At 46.7% G+C, this 21,510-nt stretch overlaps 1 protein-coding gene across 2 annotated transcripts in view; it reads left to right on the forward strand.

Moving 5' to 3' along the window:
• Positions 1-227: 227 nt before the first annotated feature.
• The window catches only part of MAMLD1 (mastermind like domain containing 1), an 87,707-nt gene continuing 66,424 nt past the window's right edge, over positions 228-21,510 (forward strand). The window contains exon 1 of one of the 2 annotated variants that reach the window (XM_063313300.1): positions 228-424. In XM_063313300.1, the coding sequence (XP_063169370.1) occupies positions 371-424 (54 nt within the window). In that variant the 5' untranslated portion in view covers positions 228-370. The remainder of the gene's footprint in view (positions 425-21,510) is intronic. The other variant, XM_063313299.1, reaches the window with a different exon arrangement.

Raw genomic sequence — 21,510 nt, forward strand, 5'->3', positions numbered from 1 at the left:
CGCGGGCAGCGGCGCCGCCTTTAAGGCGGGCGGGGGCGCGGGCAGGGCAGGGGGCGGCGCCGGGCCCGCCCGCCGGTGACGTCGCCCTATGGGCCGGCGCGCCGCTCGCCCGCCCCGCCTCCCGAGCCAGGAAACGGGGGCCGCGGGGAGCGGAGCGCGCCGGGCGAGCCAGACAGCGGCTCATTAGCCGACCGCGCCGCCGGGATGAACTTGTCGGGGACCTGAGCGGAGCGCCGGGCGGGGAAGCAGCGGCGGAAGGGAAGCGGAGCGGAGCGGAGCGCCTCTCGCCCGGCGCCTCGGGCTCCCCTCGCCGCCGCCGCCGCCGCCGTCTCCGAGTGGATGCGAACCGCGGGGCGAGCGCCAGTCCAAGATGCTTCTAGTTTCCCCGCGGGTAGAAGCACCACGCATGGAGCCGCACATCACGGTGAGCGCGGCGGGGGGCGCCGCCGGGGCGGGGGGGCGCGCGGAGGCGGCGCTGCCCTTCTCGCGGGCGCCGGCGGAGTTTCATTGTATCTTCGCAAGACAGCCGGGACTTGGGGGTGGGGAGCGGGAGGGGGAGGACGGGGGGGCCGGCCAGCGCTGGCCCCCCTGCCCCTGCCGCCCGGCGCGCGGCTGCGGGCCGCTGTGCTCGGCTCCCGGGCGATCGCGCTCGCGCGGCGGGGGGAGCGGCGGTGGCGCTCGCTGGCCGCCGGCGCCGGGTGGCTTCTCGGAAGGCAGGCTCGTTCCGGAGCGGGCGGGGGAAGGGCAGGGCGGGCGGGCGGGCGCGCTGGGCGAAGGAGCTCGCCGGCGGGGGGGCAGACAAAAGTGCCACTGCCTTCTCGGCGGGGCCGGCTGGGGAGCAGCGGCGGCGGCGGTGGCGGCGGCAGCTGCCGCCGGCGGGGGCGACGAAGCGGGGGAGACGCGCTCTCTGGCTCGCTCCCCCTCGCACGCGGGTACGTCGGTGCCGCCCCCGCCGCCCCCGCCGCCCCCGCCCCCCTTCCCCACGCTGCTGGGGCACGACTGGGCACCCGAGGCAGAGCCCGTGGGCTCGACCCCCGCCGCCGCCGCGCTTGAGCCGGGTGGGCAGAGGGCAACTGCGCGGCGCCCCCTCCCACGTTGCGCCCCCCCCCGACGGGTCCCTGCCTGTCACGAAGCGGCGTGGTGGGGGTGGGGGACAGGCGGACCGCGACTCTTATTGTGCGCGGGGATTTGAAAAACCGGAGCGTGCGTGGCTTTGGGTTCCCGTTTGGACGGCGCGGAGTCTGGCAGTCGCACCCGCGAAGGGAAGCTCGATTTTCTTTATTCTAGATGAAATGCTGAGTGCGCAGAAGATTTAATAGGATTAGAAGAAGGGGGGAAAAACGGCGGGGGGGGGCGGGTAGAAGCGATGCACCGGGGCGAGAGTTTTGCGGGGAGGCTTTTTCAGCGAAATGAGCCTGAAAAAGAAAGATTGATTCTTGACGCTGCCTTCCATGTGTGAGGATAGCCCCTCCCTCGCTACTTCTGAAATCTTGGCACTCTCTGCCTTTAAAATAGAGGGGGAGAGCATCGAAAATGCTTTTTCTCTTCAAAGCTGGGGGGGAGGGACGCTTGATCCGCCCACCCACCCTCTCCTGCTGACTTGTTCTTGATCAAGATCCATCCTGGAAACTCTGTGGGGCCGGGCCCTGTTTCCCCTCCACCCTTTTCTAAAGGGTGAAGAATCTGAATAAGAATTACCAGCTTGGCAAACTGCTGTAGAGGGAGGTGTGTGTGTGTGTGTTTCTCCTTGTTGTCCATCTTCAACCTCCAAGGGGGAAAAAATCAAACTTCTCCAAAGTTCCTTAGTCCCCACTGACTCTTGCCTTGTGGTGAATTTTTCCTCCTCCGTCTCTCTCTTTTTAATCCAATCCGCCCATGCTGACTCATTTCTTTAAAAAAAAAAAGTATTTTGATTTCTCACCCAGTGATTAAGAGGTAAGGTTGAAGGAGCCACTTTGCAGGATAAACAAGGCCCTTGTTGTTGACTGGGAACACAAGCTGTCTCTCTTGTTTAACCCGCAGGAGGAGGCAGCCGGCGGCTGCTCTGCTCCTTCTCCTGATTAATTGCAGGGATCTCTCGGCCTCCCCCCAGCCTAATGAATTCGCCACCCTGACTGCAGATGACCCCTCCCCGTTTGAGACTTTTGGAGACGGTGGGGGGGGGGGAATATTTGTTCCGGTGCCCTCTAGTCCTGGTGACTTTCCCAAGGCTGGTCTGCACACAGCCGGGCTTTTGTTATCGGTGTGCTAAAGGGGGGGGGGGAAGTTGGGGGTGGCTGTGTAACCAGGGTGATCAGGAGGAGGGTATTCCTGGAGGGGGGGAGAGGAGAAAGAGGATGACAGTTCCCCCCTTTCCTTTTCAGCCTGCTCCTCCTTCCTGGAATAATACATTTTAAAAGCTGCTTTCTCTCTGATTCTCCTCCCTGCAGGCTGGAGCTGGAAGGAGGGGAGGGGAGGGGAGGAATGGCACCGTGTCTTCATCCTGGCGTTGGTACCGGGAGATTAATAGGTGTTGCCAGCCTCCGCTCCTTCGGCAACTTGCAGAGGAGGCGCCCCCCCCGCCCCTTCCAGATTGATTCTCTTTTCTGCCAATTGCAAAGAAGGGGGGAAATGCTTTTGAGAAGAGGTGTAACCTCAGATACAGCCCACCCCCCATATATATTAGCGGGGGTCTGCTGTCTGCTGGATCCGCAGAGGGGCTGCAGTCTGGTTGAGTTGTTCACACGACACAACACGGGTGTGTGTATTGGCAGCTTGAGTGGTAGAGGTGGTGGCTTTGCTTACCTGTCCAATGACCTATTTCAGAAAAATTGAGAAGGGCAGGTGTGTCTGGGATCCAGCTGGCTGTTACTCTGCCAGGTAGTTCTGGGTGTAAACATAAAGTCCAAGGCAACACAGAAGTCATTCTTTCATTTGGCACCACCAATAAGCATGGGATTGTCCAAGGGACATCTGGGGTCATGTGTTGAGTTGAGCCATGGTGTGCTGTAGGCCAAAAACTAACCAAGCACGTCATGGTGAAGGAAAGTGGATGAGCCAATTCAATATCCTATGCTAAATAAGCAGGTATCTATTCTAAAGACTTAGAAAGTTTGTAGAGAGATGGTTCCCTTTGCTCCAGAGCAGTGTTTCTCAACCTCGGCAACTTCAAGATGGGTGGACTTCAACTCCCAGAATTCCCCAGCCAGCATGGGGAGTTGGTCCACCCATCTTGAAGTTGCCGAGGTTGAGAAACACTGCTCTAGAGAGCCACTACTTCTGCATTTGGGGTTAAGAAGTTGGACCAACCACTCCAAGCAATTTTGGGCCAGGCATTCTCCAGTGCAGCATGTCCCACCTTGAGCTGTGGGGAAGGTGGGAAGCAAAACAATAAACAGATGCTTTGTATGCCCAATTTCTGTCAGCACCAGCCTGTGTGGCCAACAGGACAGATTGCCTTCCAAGGTATTCAGAGGGACCTCCCATAGGTGAACACTTTGCATTCAAGTCCAGGAGTTCCAATTTTCATGCTGCGGGGAGGCAGTTGATAAAGGTACTCTACCCATCCTCAGAGAGTGCTGCCTTCTGTAGCTTCTTCCACTGAGGAGGGAAAAAAACTGATTAGGATGGGGATCTTACATGCCAAGTTGGTTAACTACTGGTCCACCTTTCCTTTTTCACTTAAAGGAGGTTGTCTAAGTTCAGTGTTGGTGGCGTGAAGATGGCAGCAGCGGGTGTGGGTGACCTATGGATCTAAGGTCGTGCCACATCTTGGAATCCTGCTAGACATCAGTTTAGACTTCTGGGAAAAGCCATTTGTCCTTCCCTGCAGGAGGAAGGGGACAGAAATCGGGGTGGGGGAGGGGTTAAGCAGAATGAGTGACTCTGCACTTAGTCCTGCCCACTGCTTGCCTCAAACCTGCCCTCCCCTTGGCGGGTGGTGGTGGTGGTGGAAATCATTGGTTGGTTGGTTGGTTTAGGGCAGTGTTCCTCAACCTTGGCAATGTGAAGATGTGTGGACTTCAATTCCCAGAATTCCCCAGCATGAATTCTGGGAGTTGAAATCCACATATCTTCAAGTTGCCAAGTTTGAAAAACACTGGTTTAGGGAAATCCCCAAAGCTTAATAGAGACTCCAGCCAGTCTTCTCTTCCTTGGTCCCAAGATACGGATTTTCTGTCAGTGGGATCATTAAAAGCGGGGGGGGGCAATTGTCCCTCTTCTAATATTGGCTGTTTTTATGCTGTCCTCCACCCATTGGATAATTCCTGTGAGTGGGGATGAAGCTGATCTGAACAGCTACTGCTTGGAAACTTGGCCTTTCCACCTAGTAAGGAAATAGGCTGTTTTCCTATTATATAGTTCCTTCATTTTTCTATGTTTAGCTCTTTAATTGCTGATTAACTCTTAATGCATGTTAGTTTTGGAGCTCCCTTAGTTGACCAGTAAAACAGTAGGAGAGCTATTGGAGAAGCATCTCTGCAGGTTGAAGTAATTTCTCGGTCTTTATATGAGCAAGTACCTCAAATCTTGATATGAAAGAAGTATAGGGTGTAAGCCCACATTCCCTGATAAGTAATCTAATGTGTGCATCATTACAAGTCATGAAAGGTTGCTGAACTTGGCCTCTGAACTGAGAGTGGGAATGTATGGTTGGCTTTACGTGGCAGATTAAGCCATTATAAAGGGGGCCAAATTTTGGCTTAGCATGCTGGGTTAGGCTAACTGGCTTATCCAATGGAAACCATGGCTGTAGGGAATGGGCGAATCCATTTGTTGAGTGGGGGCAGTCTGGTTACCTTTCAGTGGGTGAGCAATTTCTAGTGACAAGTTTAACTCTTCACTCAACAAATGTGAAGGAGGTAAAGGAACCCCTTATTAAACAATGAAGGGACCTTGTCCAAGTTCTAGGATCGTGTTCACATGAGAAGGACATGTGAAGCCAGCTCCTCTCAAGGTTGGGGAAAAGCTCTAAGAAGGCTTCAACATCTCTTCTAAACTCTTATAGTCACTTTTTAGATTTTGTATCACTGTTTTCTGGCCTTAAGGCTGTGACAAAGTTACTTGATTTGATCTGATCCTTGTCAAAGCAAGTTGGTTCGGCGTCTCCTTGAGATATGTCTGGGGCAGACCAGAGAGTTCACCGAAGGCAAGAATTCTCACTGTCCTGCCCCATTGGAGAGCCCATCAGCTGCAGGGCTGCCATGAGTGAGCCATTTAAAACAACTCCCTGTGTTGAGACAAGGTTCATTAAGCCACTGAAAACAGAAGGGTCAAGAAGCTTGCTGGGGGGAAATGTGTGAAAAGTCTCCAGGTGTCTTTAGTCCAGGTCTGTTTGGACTGCATCTCCCTTCCATGCTGGAGTAAAAGTCCCGATCTGTCTTGGGGGTGCCTAGTTTGGAAAGGTGATGAATCATGTTCGGCTACACAAGAGTGCTGCTTTTGCACCAGTGACAGGAAGTGCTTTGGCTGGCAACCACTGTGCGCAGATGAGTCTTTGGAAAAGTTGGGTGGTGGAACGCCACACCTCTAGTAGGCTTTGCTTGTCTAGTTCCTTAACGTAAGAGCCCGGTGGGAGCTCAGAAGACTACATGATATCTTTCCTTTTGACTTCCTGAGCAACTCCCCCCAGATCCCTCAGCTTCAGAATCCCCCAAATACACCAAGGGTTGACTCAGAAGAGAATCCCCAACAGCTTGTCTTTGCAGGAGGTCTACCCTGGCTGGCTCTTATACTAACGCCACCTTGTTTAACCATGGTCTGTTGACTAAGCCACAGTGGCAGCTTCAAGACCAAACAAGTCAAAAACATGGCAGCTTTTCTGTGATGTGCACCGTCACCCAGTTTGTGGAGGATAGAGCCATTTGATGGAACCCAAAAGTTTGCTAAACTGGAGGCCACGTTTCCTTGCAAGAACTTGAAAGAGTGCTGGTTGGCTTGTGCAGTAAGTCTTCATAAATGTGAGCAAACAGCCCATCAAGTGCAAAACAGGGTCTCCCCCATCACCCCTTTTTATCTTAAGTTCCTCCTCCTCCTCCTCCTCCTCCTCCTCCTCCTCCTCCTCCTCCTCTTTGTACTTCTCTTCTGGAGCAGGATTATTGGAAACTAAAGCTGCTGAACGGAGAGATGGAACATATGGTGCCTCCATAAGAGAGGCAACTAAAATGGCCTTGAACCTGCTGGAGTGACCAGCTGTTTATTGCCAGCAAGAACAGCTAATCAGCTCATCCCTTAAAGAAACAGTGCTCTCTCTCTCTCCACCTTCCCCCCCCCCACACACACACACCATCTAGATGCTTTCTTGTTTGCATACTAAAAAGATCTCCCCTAGCCAGGAAGACAGGAATGGTGACCTCACCTCCTGCTTTGCATGCCTTTCTTCTTCTTTGCACACTGCTCCCCACCCCCACCCAGATATTTTGGTGCAGGACAGGCCAGGGGGTGAAGGCTGGTAACATGTCTCCTGGCGCTTAGAAGTAAAACTGTTGTAGGTTTTTGCATGGGCAGGACAACTCTGAGTTTGCATAAAAGGAAGAGAAGCCCCTGTCTTGATAGGCAAGTGAAAGAAACACCTGTATTTTGGTCATGTCCACCATCGTCTGGTTCCCCCCCCCCATTGTCTAAGGATTATTTCATCACCAGAATAAAGGAACACAGCTGTTTCTTGTAGTTTGTCTTCCTTCCCGTGCCCCAGACAGGAGGGGAGTTGCTACTCAGCAGCCTTCTCTGCTATTCACTTTTTCCAAGGTGCAAAACCATCCCCTGGATAGGCATGTACTTCTAGAGGAGTACAAATGCTTGGGCCCCAAGCAGAACCTTGCAATTAGCCCATTGTTGATAGCAGAAATCAGCTTTACACAGCCATCTTGTCTGGCTGCCAAGCTGCTCTGCACCAACCCCCCCACACACACACCCGCACACACAGCTGCTTGTGCCTTGAGAAATCACTTTGCTTAAACTCTCAAGAGTGTTAACCGAGGAAAACAGGCCGGCAAGAGCCGAGATGAAGCCAACATGCTCACAGTTTTGGCAGTGACCCCCTTTCCATCTCCATGCGTTGTGGGGAAATAACAGTGACTCTCTCCTTCGAGGGGGGAAGAAATCAATTTAGGGAAAGATGCTTCTGGTTGGAAGAAAGAGAGGAGAAAAAGTGACAAGGATATTCCATGTTAGGAAAACATGAGCAACGGGCGATTCTGATGTTTCCCTGCTGCTGACGCTGGTGGTGACACAGCTGTGTGGGCCGGAGCGTCACAAAGCTCTTAAACTCAACCAGGAAGTTGTTGATTGCTCAGGGATGAAAAACAAGCATTAAAGCTTGCCTCTTCTGCTGGTGGTAATGGAAGTGAACAGTGCTCCTCAGAGCAATGTAGATATTTCCCTTCTTTTATTTTTTTTAAATTTTTAAAGGGGAACTTTGGCTTGGAAAGGAAAAGAGAACTCCTCTTTGACCCCCTACAAACAAGGGGAGAGAGATTTCCCTGTTAACCTGTAGTGGGAGTCAGGGCAGGGATAATGCACAGGACCTTAAACATCTACTTGAGTCATGGTGACATTCTGTCAAAGGCAAGGAGGCCAGCTTAACTGAAACTGTTCCACTTTCAGATGCATTTGCATACAGCTCACTGGCTAAACCGATGTTTCTCAACCTTGGTGAGTTTAAGATGGGTGGACTTCAACTCCCAGAATTCCCCAGCCAGCAGAGCTGAAGTCCACCCATCTTAAACTCACCAAGGTTGAGAAACATTGGACTAAACTGTTAAAATGAGTAGTGCAGCTAAAAACAGAATACACAACTGGATGGAATGTGTGTCTTTGGTTCTTGATCTCCTACCGGTTGGGTGTCCTTCGATCACTTGGGTCATGGTTTTTTTTTTGAGGTGGGGAGAGATCCTCTTCCAACCCCAAAGGATGTCAACTAGACATTGATTGGGGTAGAGCTGTTGAAATCTAACGGCTGTCTGAGCTTGGTAGATTTTTGCCAGGCTAGCTAGAAATAGCTTGTCCATTGGTTTCAACCTGGCGTAATTGACATCTTCTTGAGCTTTCTTCAGGATATATCCTACACTGAGGGATTTTTTCTCCATGGCTTGTCCTGCGATATGGAGAAGGGCCTTCAGATGAAATAGCAAACTAAGCTAAACTGTGGGGGTGAATTTGGGTTTTACTTCCACATAAAGTAACCTGGGATAAAATTCACTAGGAGTGTCTAAGACTACAACGCAATACAGTAGGAAATTGTGACCCTACGACAATTAGTGAAAGGGAAAAGGATGTTGGTTGGGGTGTGTGTGTTTTTTTTCCTGACTTTGACACCAACATATATTTGGCTAGCCCTACTTTTTCTACTGATTCCCATGGAATGGTGGGATTCTCAAAGGGAATCAATAGAAAAAGATTGAGCTGAAGATAGTTGGCTCTCCAGATGGGGCAGGCGAGGTAGAGGTAGAGGAAAACTTTCATGGCACTGGGGAAAAGTCATAGTGTAGCCAATTTGTGAGCTTCATATGAGAAGTGACATTCCTTCTGATATCTTTCAGGTATAAAGGTACTACCTAGTGCAGATAATCCCATTGTATTAACCATGGCTCTTACTGGAAGCAAAGTCAGCTTCAGAAAGTTGCTTTTCTGTAAAGCAGGGGCATTTATTTATTATTTATTTATTATTTAAATTTATATCACCGCCCATCTCCCCCAACGGGAGGAGACTTTTGCGGGGGATGAAGATCACACTCGTCTTTTGAGTGATGTCTTTTGAGTGATGTACCACTGTCCAAAAAGTAAGCAAGCTGGGACAGAAACTAACTTCGTTTTAAACACAGCTGTTTAGATTTAATAATAATCCCTTTCTATTGCATTCAAATGTGTGATTTAGAGGCAGCTTTGGGGTGTGCTGGGGGGGGGAAATAACTCACAATGTTCATTGGGCTCCATACACCTTTGAACCTCTGTAAGTGAACACATCTCGGGAAAAGTTCGGTGTTGGGACAGAGTGCACGATCCATGGAGAAGCTCAGAAATTACAATCTAGGTTTGGTTTTTGAAGTGATCTCATGCCTTGTCTTGTAAAAGCAAGTTCCTTGAATTCTCAAAATGAAAATTAGACTCAAAGGTTGGGGTTCCCCAGCTTCAAGTGTGTATGTGTGCGTGTGTGAAAACATCTGTGGTTTTCTGTTACAAACCTATGCAGATGCCGACTGCATTTGTTTATCCTCTTCAGTGGAGAACAGTGGATTTCCTCTGGCATTTTCTAGTGCAGCAATATACATTTGGGAACAGGTATTTCTTGAATGGGATGACGAAAGAAAAGCAGAGGAAGTAGTCTGCATTTAAAAAGATTCTCCCAATTCAAACCTTTTCACTGTTTCCTCTCTCAAGGGCACCAGAGAATTGCCAGCTATTGAGGAGGGTGCAAGTGAAGAGACATGAAAATTAGGATTCCTTGCTAACTAGTTGGGTGGTCAGATATATAGTTAGATCTGTTCAAAGGAGGCAGTGGCATTTTTCCAAAGATTCTCAGTTCTACCTGTCAGGTTGGCCCCCGGTTTATTTAAGGAATGAATAATATCCTACTTTCCTAAGTCTTCCACCTTTCCGTAAAGAGAACATTATTCCACGATTAGTCATCAGCCATCTTTGCTACCTGGTTTTCCAGAATAACCTGCTATACACACTCACACACACACACAATTACAAATATATTTCAGATTGAAGGATTGGTCGGTCCAGGGCTAGGCTTCAAAGTATTTTATATCAATATTGATTTTTTTTAAGGAGGGGGGGCTTACATTATCAGGAGCAAGCTTTTCAGCCCCCAGGCTCTTGAGCAATTATTTTGGTGCCATAAATGTTGATATGGACATAATGGATGTAGCTAAAAAAAAAAAAAATCTCCTTACCCAAGCAGAAAATGCCGGGTGTTTGCTGGAACACACAGAATGCTGAGTCTGAATAGACAGTCCCGTATGTCATCGGTGAGAGAGAGAAATGATGGACGAACCCAAGTTGGTTACTGTACTTAGCACAATGCCACCCAATTCTTTTAATAATAATATACTCTGGTACCATTGACAGATAACCAAGGCAGCACCAGTCAGCTGTAAAAAAAAGGGGGGTCTCTTTTTTCAATGCCTTTATATGGTTCTTTAAAAACTTGTGGGGTCCAAGTTCTTCCCAAGCTCTCTTCTGAAATGCGTATCTTAAATTTGGAGGAAGCTGCCAAAGAGTTCTGATAAAATTCTGGAGGTGGAGTCCAAAAGCCAAGTGGCTGTCAATGAGTGGCGGGGAAGCGGAGTTGAATTAGGAAGACTTGGGGGTGGGATCAGTTGGCTCTTATGAATATGTCGATCGTGTCTGTGTTGGTGCAAAGGCATGTTTTGGCATTTGAAACAGAGGATTCCGTGGAAGTTTAGAAGAATGTTGGTTTGGCATCTACATTGTCCTAACCTGGATTGCGGTAGCTTTAGGTCATTAACAAAAGCTGTTCAGATATCAGCAGGGGATGGCTTTTAATACAATCTTACACATCAGTAGGTGGTTGAATGTTGCTATTTCTGACTTCCAGCAATCCTAGACAGAATGCAAAGGGTGCTGGGAGTTTTAGCCAGGGAATTTGGGGAAGGCTGCAGGTTCCCCCTTCCAGCCCAAAGCAGTGGTTGTGTGCTTCCTTTTGAAGGGGAGGAACGGACTTTTAATTTTTTTCCCCTTAAACCACAGTCTAGCCAGTGTTCATCTCAAATGTCAAAGATTTCTGCTTTTCCCAAAACGGAGACATGGTTTGGCCCAGTTCATCTGGGGAGCAATTAGAAGAGGGTGGAATTGGCTGTGATGATCGCTAAGCTGAGGAGAGTGGTGAGACCAGGGGATGGGCAACGTGCTAAACTGTGGTCTGCTTAAACACTACCTGTGGATTCAGCCACAGCTGGCTCAGTTTACACAACATGCCAAGACTAAACCAAGCAAATCCCATTGAGGGTTAAACAGGGGTGAACCCAACCTTGCCATGTCAAAGGTGATGTCAGAGGCAAGTTCTGATTTAAGGAAGCTAAGCAAGGCTGTGATGGTGAAACAAAAACACCCTAAAACAAGGCAATGGCCCACACTGAATATTTACCTAAAGTCAGTCGTGGTTGAGTTCAGTTTGAAGGAGACATGTTTCTACTCACCCAGCTGAGTCCCCCTTCTTTAAAAGGCTGTTATTGTGTGGTCATCCTACAGAATCCACACGTTTATTGAGGGCGGGTTTCTTGCACAACCCACGCATCCACCCATAACTTACAGAAGAGCTTAGAGTTTCTGTAACTCATGTGGTCTGTCTTTTTGTGCCGGCTTGGTCGCATATGCTGGGAACAGCAGGATTTTTGCTTGCCAGCAAAACAGGAAGCAGGTTACAAATGCAGCACAGCTCTTGCCAGAGGTCAGAATTGATCACTTGCCGCTATCCTTAAAGGCATATGCATTTTATGATCGCATCAGCCAATGCAGTGATGCATTGGTTCAACAAAATTCTTTGTGGTTTTCATTCTGCCACAATGCTGTGTTTCCTGGCATGGATTCCCCAGGCTGAAAGTGGGTAGTCTTGCAATGCCAAGTAGGGCAGGTGAGGGACTGGAGATGAGAGAAGGAATTCCTCTGTTTTCAAATTCTGGCTCTGTAGATGTTGGGCCACGACTTAGGAAAGTCTGGTTGTCCATCTGTCTTATCTGGATCGGTGCATTCGCTGGAGCTCAAGTCGGCTTGCGGAGGTCATGTTGGATTTCTTTATGGCACGTTACTTGACACGCTGCCTATAAGCCCGGTAGTCTTGTCTCACCAGTCAAGGAAAAATGGGTGTAATGACTGTATTACTCAAACTGCCATCAGATTCGATCCATACGTAACTATAGTAGAAATCACTTGAATGGAGTGTAGTATACAGAACAGTGAAAAAGTTGCGAATGAAAGTTCCCGCGTTTTCCCCAAGTCAAACAACCCAATGAGTTCAAACCCCTTCCCTTCCTCGGACATGCAGCCCCCCTCGTTGTGCCAGTCAGTTCAGTTCCACGCAGATGTCTCCAACGGCTCGGCAGCTTGACCTTGGATACCAGAGTTAGTCCAAACAAGATGCTTTCACGCTCCTGCCATGTTCCCCCTCCCAGTTCTGCTAACTCGCAAGTCCCGACACGTGTTAACTCCATTCATGCATGCAGGTCCAATCAGATGTTCTGGGAGCATTTGATCGGGGAGCATGACAATGGCGGAGCTGCTGTCATTCTCTTGGCGTTTTCTTTGCCACCATGGATCTCACAAAAAGCAGCCTTAGTGCTAACATGACATTTATCCAGATGGCCTATCCTGAACAATGTTGGCCCAAAGTAGAGATCCTAGTGCCCCATTCCAAAACAGGGCTTCTGTCCTCTTTGGTTTTCAGAAAAGACTTGTGGAGGTCCACCCAGCTGTTCTTGCTGCTTCTCAGCTTAAGAAGGTACAGCTGGAAAAGCCATTTGCCCCATGTGTGGTTGGGAATCACCCATGTAGCAGAAGGCTGCCTAGCTGTCTTGGGGATGGGAAGCAGTAGGACAATTTGAGGAAGAAACCACCCGCAAGTCAAGCTCAGCTCCTGATGACTTCATGGACACATCCCTGTAGGTCCTCCTGAAATCTAGTTTTCTCGGTCTCTCGGGTTGGGATTATTCACAATGGTCTGACACCGACATAATATTAACCATGGCTTGTTTTTCCCTAAAAATTTTAAATGTACCTTATCTTATCTAAATTTTGGGTAGTTTCCCCATCCTTCAGCGCTTTGAAGTTTGAGGATGGAAAGCTTTCCTTGCTTGCATATGCTTGTTGGGCTAACAGACAATCCCATCTGGTCCTCCAGAGAGCTGCTGCCAATAACCTGGTTCTCGGATTAAGCCATTATTTGTTTTAAGCAGTGATTCAGTGGATCAAGTGTGGTTGACTGAACTTATCCAGGGTGGCTGAGTCTGCACAACAGAGTAAATCCAAATGAAAGAAAGCAGATCATGGCTTGAGTGCCAAGTGTGAACCAGCAAGGCCTCTTAAGGACTGGAAACAAACAAAAAAAGATTTTGAAACCCGTAACATGAGTTGATTTGCTCCTTTGCCTTGTAGCTTTTCAAGGTTTTTCGGGAGATTAATTCCTGCTTTAAAGATCTGCAGAAGTTCTCAGGATTAAGAGAAGCCTAGGTGAAAATAATAGAATGCACATCTATTATGCATCAGCAATTTAAAGTTTTGCTAGTAGAATATAAACAGTAGCAGCGACAGGTAATTGAACAGGTTAAATTAGCAGTCTTCTTCTCTTCAGCCTCATTTCTATTGCAGCTCACTTAGCCAAAGAAGTCAAATCAACACTTTTAACCACCAGGGACCTGTTTACACAATCAGTTATCTTGGGTTAACGATGCTTGAACTTGCTTCTGCCTCTAATCGGTGTTCGTGTTTATGGGGTGAATCAGAGGTGAAGATGAGTCGGGAAAGTCAATGCGTTTTGCCAAGATCAGCATCTCAACATGCTTTTAATCTAACCTGGGCTTTTACAGTCGTGTAAACATTATCCCAGGACTGTTTGCTCTGGTTTCAGAGCTTCAGAGAGAAATGCGGTAATTTGTGAGTGTGAATGATCCAAAAGGTTTTGCGGTTGAAATATCTTGGATTTCTTGATTGAAAAACATGGTTGATTTCGGTACACAGTAGCAGTTGTCAGAGTGAATGGGTTTCTACACTGAACTAAACCATGATTTGGGGAGGCTGTGACTTGTTGGTTAAGCTATAATGGGCTAGATTCACATATAATATTAAGCCCCAATGAGTGAGTACACACATTGAGATTAGCCAAAAAATAAAATGCATGATGGCTTAGTTAGAAGCTTGAACTCGAAAACTGGTCCATGTATCTTGTTACACCATGATTTCTTTTATTTGGATTTGTCTTGCTATGTTAGGTACACCAAGCCAGTTGTGGTTTACAAACAAACCTCAGTTAAGCAAGATATGGATTAGCGTAGTATGTGAACTCAGTTGCTATGTCCTTTGGTACTCTGAGCTTCCCCAGAAATGTACAGTGAATGCCATCTGCTTGATTACAGAGCAGATACTTTGGTCAAACAAGGTCATAGATGAAGTTCCATGCCTACTAGCACCCCCAGAAACAACCCTGTTTGGAATCTTGTAAAGTTCCCAATAATAGTTGCAGACCAGCTTTTCCTGATGTGATGGACCTCGGCTCCCATCATCCCTTAGGAAGGTTTGCTGTATGTGTTTTTGGGGAGCAGAGGATAAAGATGGACAAAGCATGTATTCACTGGTCAAGATGATTCAAGAATTCTAGGAGTGGACCCGTGTGGACTATGTGGAGCTCTGAAGATCAAGAGGTGGACTTGATCTGACTTCACAATGCATATTGCATGTTAACATGAGGAAGGGGTCAACTGCATTCACATATTATGCAATGCCATAATGTTGTTTTCTTCTTTATGGCTTAGCTATGGTATACCCAGCTATTTGGGGTTATTGAACAAACCATGGTTAACAAAATTATGGCTTTGTGTTCTCATGAGAAACACAGCCATTGTACGGTGGACTTGTCTAGCATCTTACATGCAGCTTAGAACAGCCTCTGAGATGTAAGTTGTCTATCCTACACATGATGCTAAACCAGATTTTTAAAAACAAAATCTCCGTTCAGTATTGTATGTGAAGGTAAAGACGCTTGAAAATGAAAATTTAAAAAAGTCTCCAAAAGAGCCTCTACCATTTAACTTTAATCAAAATGCCATACCAACATGCATATATAGTAACATCAACATAATGTATTCTGTAATTATACCAGTAGTTTTTCTGGTTTGACTTTTCCGGATTATGATATAGTACATCCCTGCTCTTGCTGGAGAATACAGTGAAGATTACAGAGCTTCAGAGGGAAGTTTGGAAATATTTGTTAAAGGTTTGATCATTAGAAAAGCCTCCAGCCTTTTTAAAAAAACAGGCAAAGAAAAAACACATAACAAATGCTTTTTAAAAAGTGAAAAAAACAGACAACAGAAACCAAGAAACCAAGTATAATATTGTTATAACAGTAAGCAGTTACAATTCTATATATACTTATCTAATGTAAATATTATGCAAGTATGTGTTTATTTCTAATACACTTACATGACTATCATGCTTTGCTTAACCTTCTGTACTTTGTACAAATTAGTCCCATATTTTGTTGTCCATGCAAAGTCTGTGTCTACAGGCAATTTATACAGTCCACTACTTTCTCCCTGAACTTAGTAAGAATAGGACGCTGTAAAAACATGTGCTTTAAAGAAGCATTATCCTTATTACATTTCCAACAAAATGCTGTTTTAGACAGTCCTTTTCTACACAAACGTAGTGGAGCCCAATAAATTCTAAATATTATTTTTTGTTGTATAAGTTGTATTTTAAGGTCCACTGACACTTGCCATAGAAGTTAAGTCACTCTCACATTATCTAGGTGATATAAGAACCCCTAATTCTTGTTATGGGTTTCTTTTTCTTTGACAATGTATGTAAGAAAAATGTTTAAAATAAGATGTCTCGAAGAAGAAAGAAATACGGTATGATGTTGACCTGAAGTTAGGCACTTTTTGAAGTCAGTGTTGGCATGGTCTCTGTCAAGTCAATTGAATCCACTTGAGAGTTATTTTGCTGAACTAGTTTTTACTGGTTGCCCAACCCTAAGGTAATTCCTGATCTTTATGGTACCCCAGTCTCACCATTTGACATTGGTGGGGGGTTAAATCTGGAACCATGTGCGAGGGGGGACCCGTATCTTTATCTTGGACTTTTTAAGGGTCAGCAGAATGTATGAAGGCCATCACTTCCTTCTTTTCTGGTCTCCAGATGGCATTTGCAGTCATCAGATTTAGAAGCCAGCTTATTTAAGAAGTAAATAAATAAAACTGGAATGCTTGATAATTCTAGGCCAGGTCAACACATCTTGGGGCAGTTGGCTATGTATGGGGTCAAAGGCAGCAATCCTGAGGAGGTTACCAGCCGTTTAAGGCTTGGGCATTGCTCTGCTGCAATTTGCATGGTGGAAGTGGTAGAGAAATGACTAAATGAGTTTTTGATGTCTTTCCTTTGTAGCTACATCTCCGACTTTGTCAAGATTGACCGAAATGCATTGCAGCTCCCAGTAGCTTTGTGTTTCATTCTGCATGAGTAGCAAGTTTCATGGGCTGCTCTGTGACAAGGTTCTGGATTTACTAAGCCTCTTGTCTGTCAGGGATTAATTTAACCTCTAATTACTACATTTTCTTCACAGTTTGCCACACATGAGCATGTTATAACAAAAGCCCAAGAAGAGATGTGGTCTTATTTAGCACTGGCTTCGAAATTAATTTAGGGAGTTTAAAGCTTGGTGCTAAAATATTTATGCTGAAACTAGAATAGAAAAAAATATGATTTTTTTTTCTAATGGTCTTGGCAGTAGTTGGTTAAACAGTCTGTTATCTGTGGCCACAGGCTTGTTTCTTTTTTTTTTTCCTTCTTCTTGATGGGAAAAACAGTTCACCAAACACTGTTTTGCTTTCATCAGGCTAACAGTTCAGGGTGACTATTTAAAGTTACCACCGTTGCTTTTATTTTCCTGCAACAGCCAGCCCATCTTTCTGATCAGGAGAAGATTGTCTTATTTTCAAAGAGGCAGCATTAAAGTTGGGCTTGTAAAAGATTGCAGCCACACCGATGGACTCTACTTCCCTTGACTGACTGATTCTAGATTCATTAGTTTTAAGGAAGAAAATGTTGCCCAGGTTTGCCCTATCCCATGTCATTCTGTAAAGCTTTGGGAAGGAATGGATGCTGGTGAAAGTGTTTAACATCTTGGTGCCCTGGATTCTTCTGTGGTGGAAAAAGCTAGAACTTCATGGTGGGTTTTCTAAACCCCCCAGCCTGGTAAATGGGGGTGTGCAATCCCATCTTACACTTACCTGAGATAAAGACCTCCGATGGGCACTTCATTTATTTGTCACATATGCAAGGCCCTCCGACCCCATAGCTACATAGTAATGTTGGAAAAAATTAAGATCTCTCCCTGCCCTCCATGTTGTCTCCCCAGGACACTGTCTTCCTGAAATATTGCCTTCCCCTTTGAGCAAGGTAAAAGGTTAAAAGTTACAAAATAGAATGGGTTCATACAAAGAGGATGCCAGAAAATTAAAATATGACAGGAAACCCCAACTGTTCAGACAAAGGATTCCCTTCAGGCTTAATCAGAGATTAAGATCAACAGACAAAAGGTCACTCATTCACAGAATTTAGCAGAGCCCATTCAGGTGAACAGCCAAACAGATCTCCATAATAATAACAAGAGATCCCTTCCAAGGTGGACTGTCCTGAAATTTGGTAAACTGCACTTTTCTCAGAAGTTCTTAGAGGGCAGGAACACCTTTACCTAACAACAGCCAAGCTCCCTATATTAAGGGCTTGTGGGGGAAATACAAGGGTGGCCACCTCCAACCAGCAGACTCTCTACCTGTTCTTTGGAAATAAAATCATCTCTGTTCAAGCAATCGCCTAAGAACTTTCATTCGCGGCTCGGGACGGACCTGGTAAGATTTCCTTCCAACAGTAATTAAGAGCAAAATTAATAACAAGGCAAAAAGTAGGAAAAAATAGAGCCAGCATCTTCTCAACCATACAGTGTTCCATCAGGGGTCCCAACTAACCCAAGACCTGGGGGAAGAGCCAGGTTTTAAGGGCCCGTTTGAATGAGGCCAGATTAGGGTGGCCTTGATAGGGCAAACTGTGATCCTTCTGGGTCACACAGAACAATGATCCTTAGAGATAACTGCAGGGAGGTGCATGATTGGAAAGGTGGGGTGAGGAAGGGCAGTGCTGTGCCTACACCTGCTCTGTGAAACAGCTAGTGGCCAAGAGCATATGTGGGCCCGAGCCAAAATGTGATTTGATCTTTTCTGAGCATGTTGAACAAACCGATCCATTATGGTTGCTGAACTGTGGGTGGCTTAGCACGTGGTATAAACCCAGTCTGTGTGATTTGCTAAGCACGCTTCACAGCTTGCTGCGTTGTATGAGCCTTGATTATTGTGGTTTATTTAATAAACTAGCCTAAAACAAACCAGGGCTTTGAAGAACACACCAACGGTATGGATGGGTTTTCCTTGAATTTATTATCTTAATAATAGGGAAACAAATGGAAGGGAGTGGTCCGCTGCTTATTCTCCTCTTGAAAATGAGTTGAGAATGTTTCCTGAAATTGCATTGTGAAACCTGTCTCATTTGCAGCGAGGAAGCCAGAGCCACAAAGGCATTTCCAGGTTTGCATTTCAGTGACTGACTTGGAGGGTTAACTTTGCCACAGGTGGCTGGGCTAAGCACTGTAGACCTCCAAGTTCCCCATCACTCCACTCAGCCCCTAAAAGCAATCTTCCAGTACAGCTAGATAATTGTTTCCAAATAACTATCAGGTACTCATCTGGTACAGTCAGCATAAGGATCCTGAACAGATAGCAAATTTAATTCAATTTTGTTCTTTCCAGCTGCTGCTTCTCTTCCAGCCCCCCCCCTTTTAAACCGCTGTTATTTTCTTGTAAAAGCGCCGCATCAGTTGCAAAAACAACTTTGCCCCATGCTGCAGACAGAAATGCAGGCTAGAGGGTTGATCCCGGCTGCCAAGGTGTGACTCATCAGAATGGAATTCTGTTTCTCCTTTGTCGAAGTGTAATTTGACTGCAAAAACAGCCACTGCCTCTTTTTTTCCCCTTTTTCCTCCCCCTTCTTCTTCTCTGGAAAGCTGTACTGTTGGGATCTTTAATGGCATGTAGAGCCTGCTGGGTGGGGCTCTTCCTTAGCCAAGGGAGAGGAAAACACTACTACTTGTCCCCAACTTTTAGAGCTGTCTGCACAGGACTTGGCCACATTTGAGGTCACACAGTTACTCAGCATCCGGTTTGGTTCTTCCGCCAACAGGATTATTTAGCAGAGGGATCCTCAGATGTGGGGGCCTAATAGGTATATTGGGAATCATGAGGACATGCTGTGGGCACCCTTGCAAAAATAACCTGCCAAAGCAAAAAAGGCTCTCGGTCTCAGCCGTATCCAGCCAAAATATCATACCCCGATTCCCCTGGGCTCTGTTGCTGGGCTGGTTCCCTTCCAGAGCATGGACCTGCGACTAACCACTTGAAGTTCTTCATCAGGTGGACTCCCTGGTGAGACCCTGCTGCTAGAAGTGAATCCAAAAAGCACATCATCTGCCGTGCTTTGGGGTGGCTGGTATATATATTGTGGGTCCCTGTGAAGAATGCCTCTGGGCATTTTCAAGTCCACGGTCTGCCCTTTGGATTCCTGAGATCCTTCCTTGATAGGAAGAAATATTCAGCGATATGAACCTCCGCCAGTCATTGCGGGGAGGGGGGAAGCCCCGCTGAAGGCATCTTCTGCATTTTTTAAATCATTCTGCTTCAACTTAATGGAAAAGAAATGGCGTTTGCTTTCTCCTTCCCCAGAGGGAGGGGAAAAATCAATTCTCATGAATGCAGCCTGAGTGTCTTGCCTCTATCACAGTTGGAAAGACAGCCAAAGGGTGTGTATGAGTTGTGTGTCTTTCATTCTACCGTCATCCTTTCAGAGAACCAGGAGCTTAGCTCTTTCTGCTACGGGTGCCCGAGCAGGGAAGCCTCCTGAGAGTTGTGGCTTCAAAATCCATCCACTCCTTCCCATCCACTTTTTAAACATTTTTGCGTTCATAGGGAGTCTGTGCCTGCTGGTTCTGCTCTAAGGAACAGATAGCCCCCCTTAGAGCATCTGCTGCAGGTGTAAAAGCTTTGCCCTGGGATTCCTACTTGCTTGAATTTTACCTAGCGCTCTAGAAAACCGGCCAGACAGGCGTGACTTGTCTGTGCTGCTCGGCTTGCTAGGGATTATTGTTGAAAGCAAAGTGCCACACAAGTGTAGCCTCCAAAAACACATGTCTGAGTGACCTTGGGTCCCAAGCATGGCAGAGTTCCCATCCTGGGGCTGTCCTGTCATCCATTCCAAGCACCGGCTGACCATAATCTACAGCTTGTATGTATTTGTTAAGCAAATGAGGTTAATCAAGTGCACACTTGTCACGTACCCTGAGCATCCTCCATCTGATCCAGAAGCTCAGCATTCTCTGGGTTATTCGGGTCATCTTGGCCCCAAACGGGATGATGCTGGCACCTGTCTTGCCTTCTCCCTACTTAGGAGTTCCGCTACTGCAAAGAAAGATAGGGGCAGCTGGTATCCAATGCAAATTTCTTTCTATATTGTTACAAGAATAATGGCTTTTTAAGTGGCAGGAAGTGGGGGAGGGTTGGCATTCTGGTATTTGTTTGTTACCAAGAAGTCAGATGAACCCAAATAAGATGCTTTAGGGAGAAAGAGATTTGATTAAGCAGGCATGTTAAATGTGACATGGCCTGGAACCAAGCTCTGGAAATCAGGAGTAAAGTACAATGTGCTGGGGCTACAATTTAGAATTTCCAGCCAATGTGATAGTTGGTCATCATCACTGGGAATCCTGGAATTTTGGGCAAACAAGAGGAGGCACACTTTTCTTTCAGTGGAAAGCACCTTCAGGGAGGGAGCTGTTGATGCAATGATATCCAAATCCACTCTTTATTATTACAGCCATAGGGCAGAAGTGATGTGATGACATCATGCAGGTAGATGGGACTTCAGGGCGTTCTTGTTTCATTCAGGGATTTAGAGCTTCTCAGGGCACCTGATTTATTTTGTTTCCCATCAGGAATTAGTGGTAGGTCAGCCTCATCTCTCTGGATTTCAGTCATGCTATCCCAGGAGCTCTAAATCACAGGTTGCTCTGGCTTGAAATAGAGTGTGTATCAGGATAAAGTATCCTGGTGACTTCATATGCACCTGGATGTAATTTTCTTTACAACAGTGTAAGGAATGGTTTGCTGTTGACTTCTTCCAGAATGAAGTGTTCTTGCTTAGCTTCTGAGGCCACCCGTGGTTCAAGAGGTGCTGCCCTGATTAACCACCAGCCTTGTAGATATCTGTCAGCCTTCCCAGGTAGACCAGACAGGAAACAAGACCAGATGAGCTAATTCTACTTTATTGTAAGGCTTCGTTAACAGAATCTTGCAAGCCTGAAGGTACAAATCTCCTGCCGCCTGCTTTACAGTCTGGGAAGCTAGGGAGGGTCCCTCCTGAGCCTCTTTCTCCATCCATCATGCAGCTGTGGGCTACGCCCCCTCTTATCTGACCCTCGGCAGCATCTCTTCACCCCGTCTTTTAAGGTCTTCCTCACATGCCACTACAATATCACACCTCATGCCTTTCACTTGTCTATGTGGACTTTGGGTCTAACTTACTCTGCAACATTCTTTTGAGGCAGAAGGAAAGATGGTATGAGGCAGTGCTCCTTGAAGAAAAGATCACTCAAAAGTGTAGTAAGGAGGTTTCGGCCATCTCTAACTATGTCCAGTCCTTATATTTTCTCTATGAATGTCTTAGGAAATTTCTCCTTCCCCCTCTCTCTCC

Source organism: Candoia aspera, chromosome 12 (assembly GCF_035149785.1).
Source record: "Candoia aspera isolate rCanAsp1 chromosome 12, rCanAsp1.hap2, whole genome shotgun sequence".
In the NCBI taxonomy this organism is placed as follows: Eukaryota; Metazoa; Chordata; class Lepidosauria; order Squamata; family Boidae; genus Candoia; species Candoia aspera.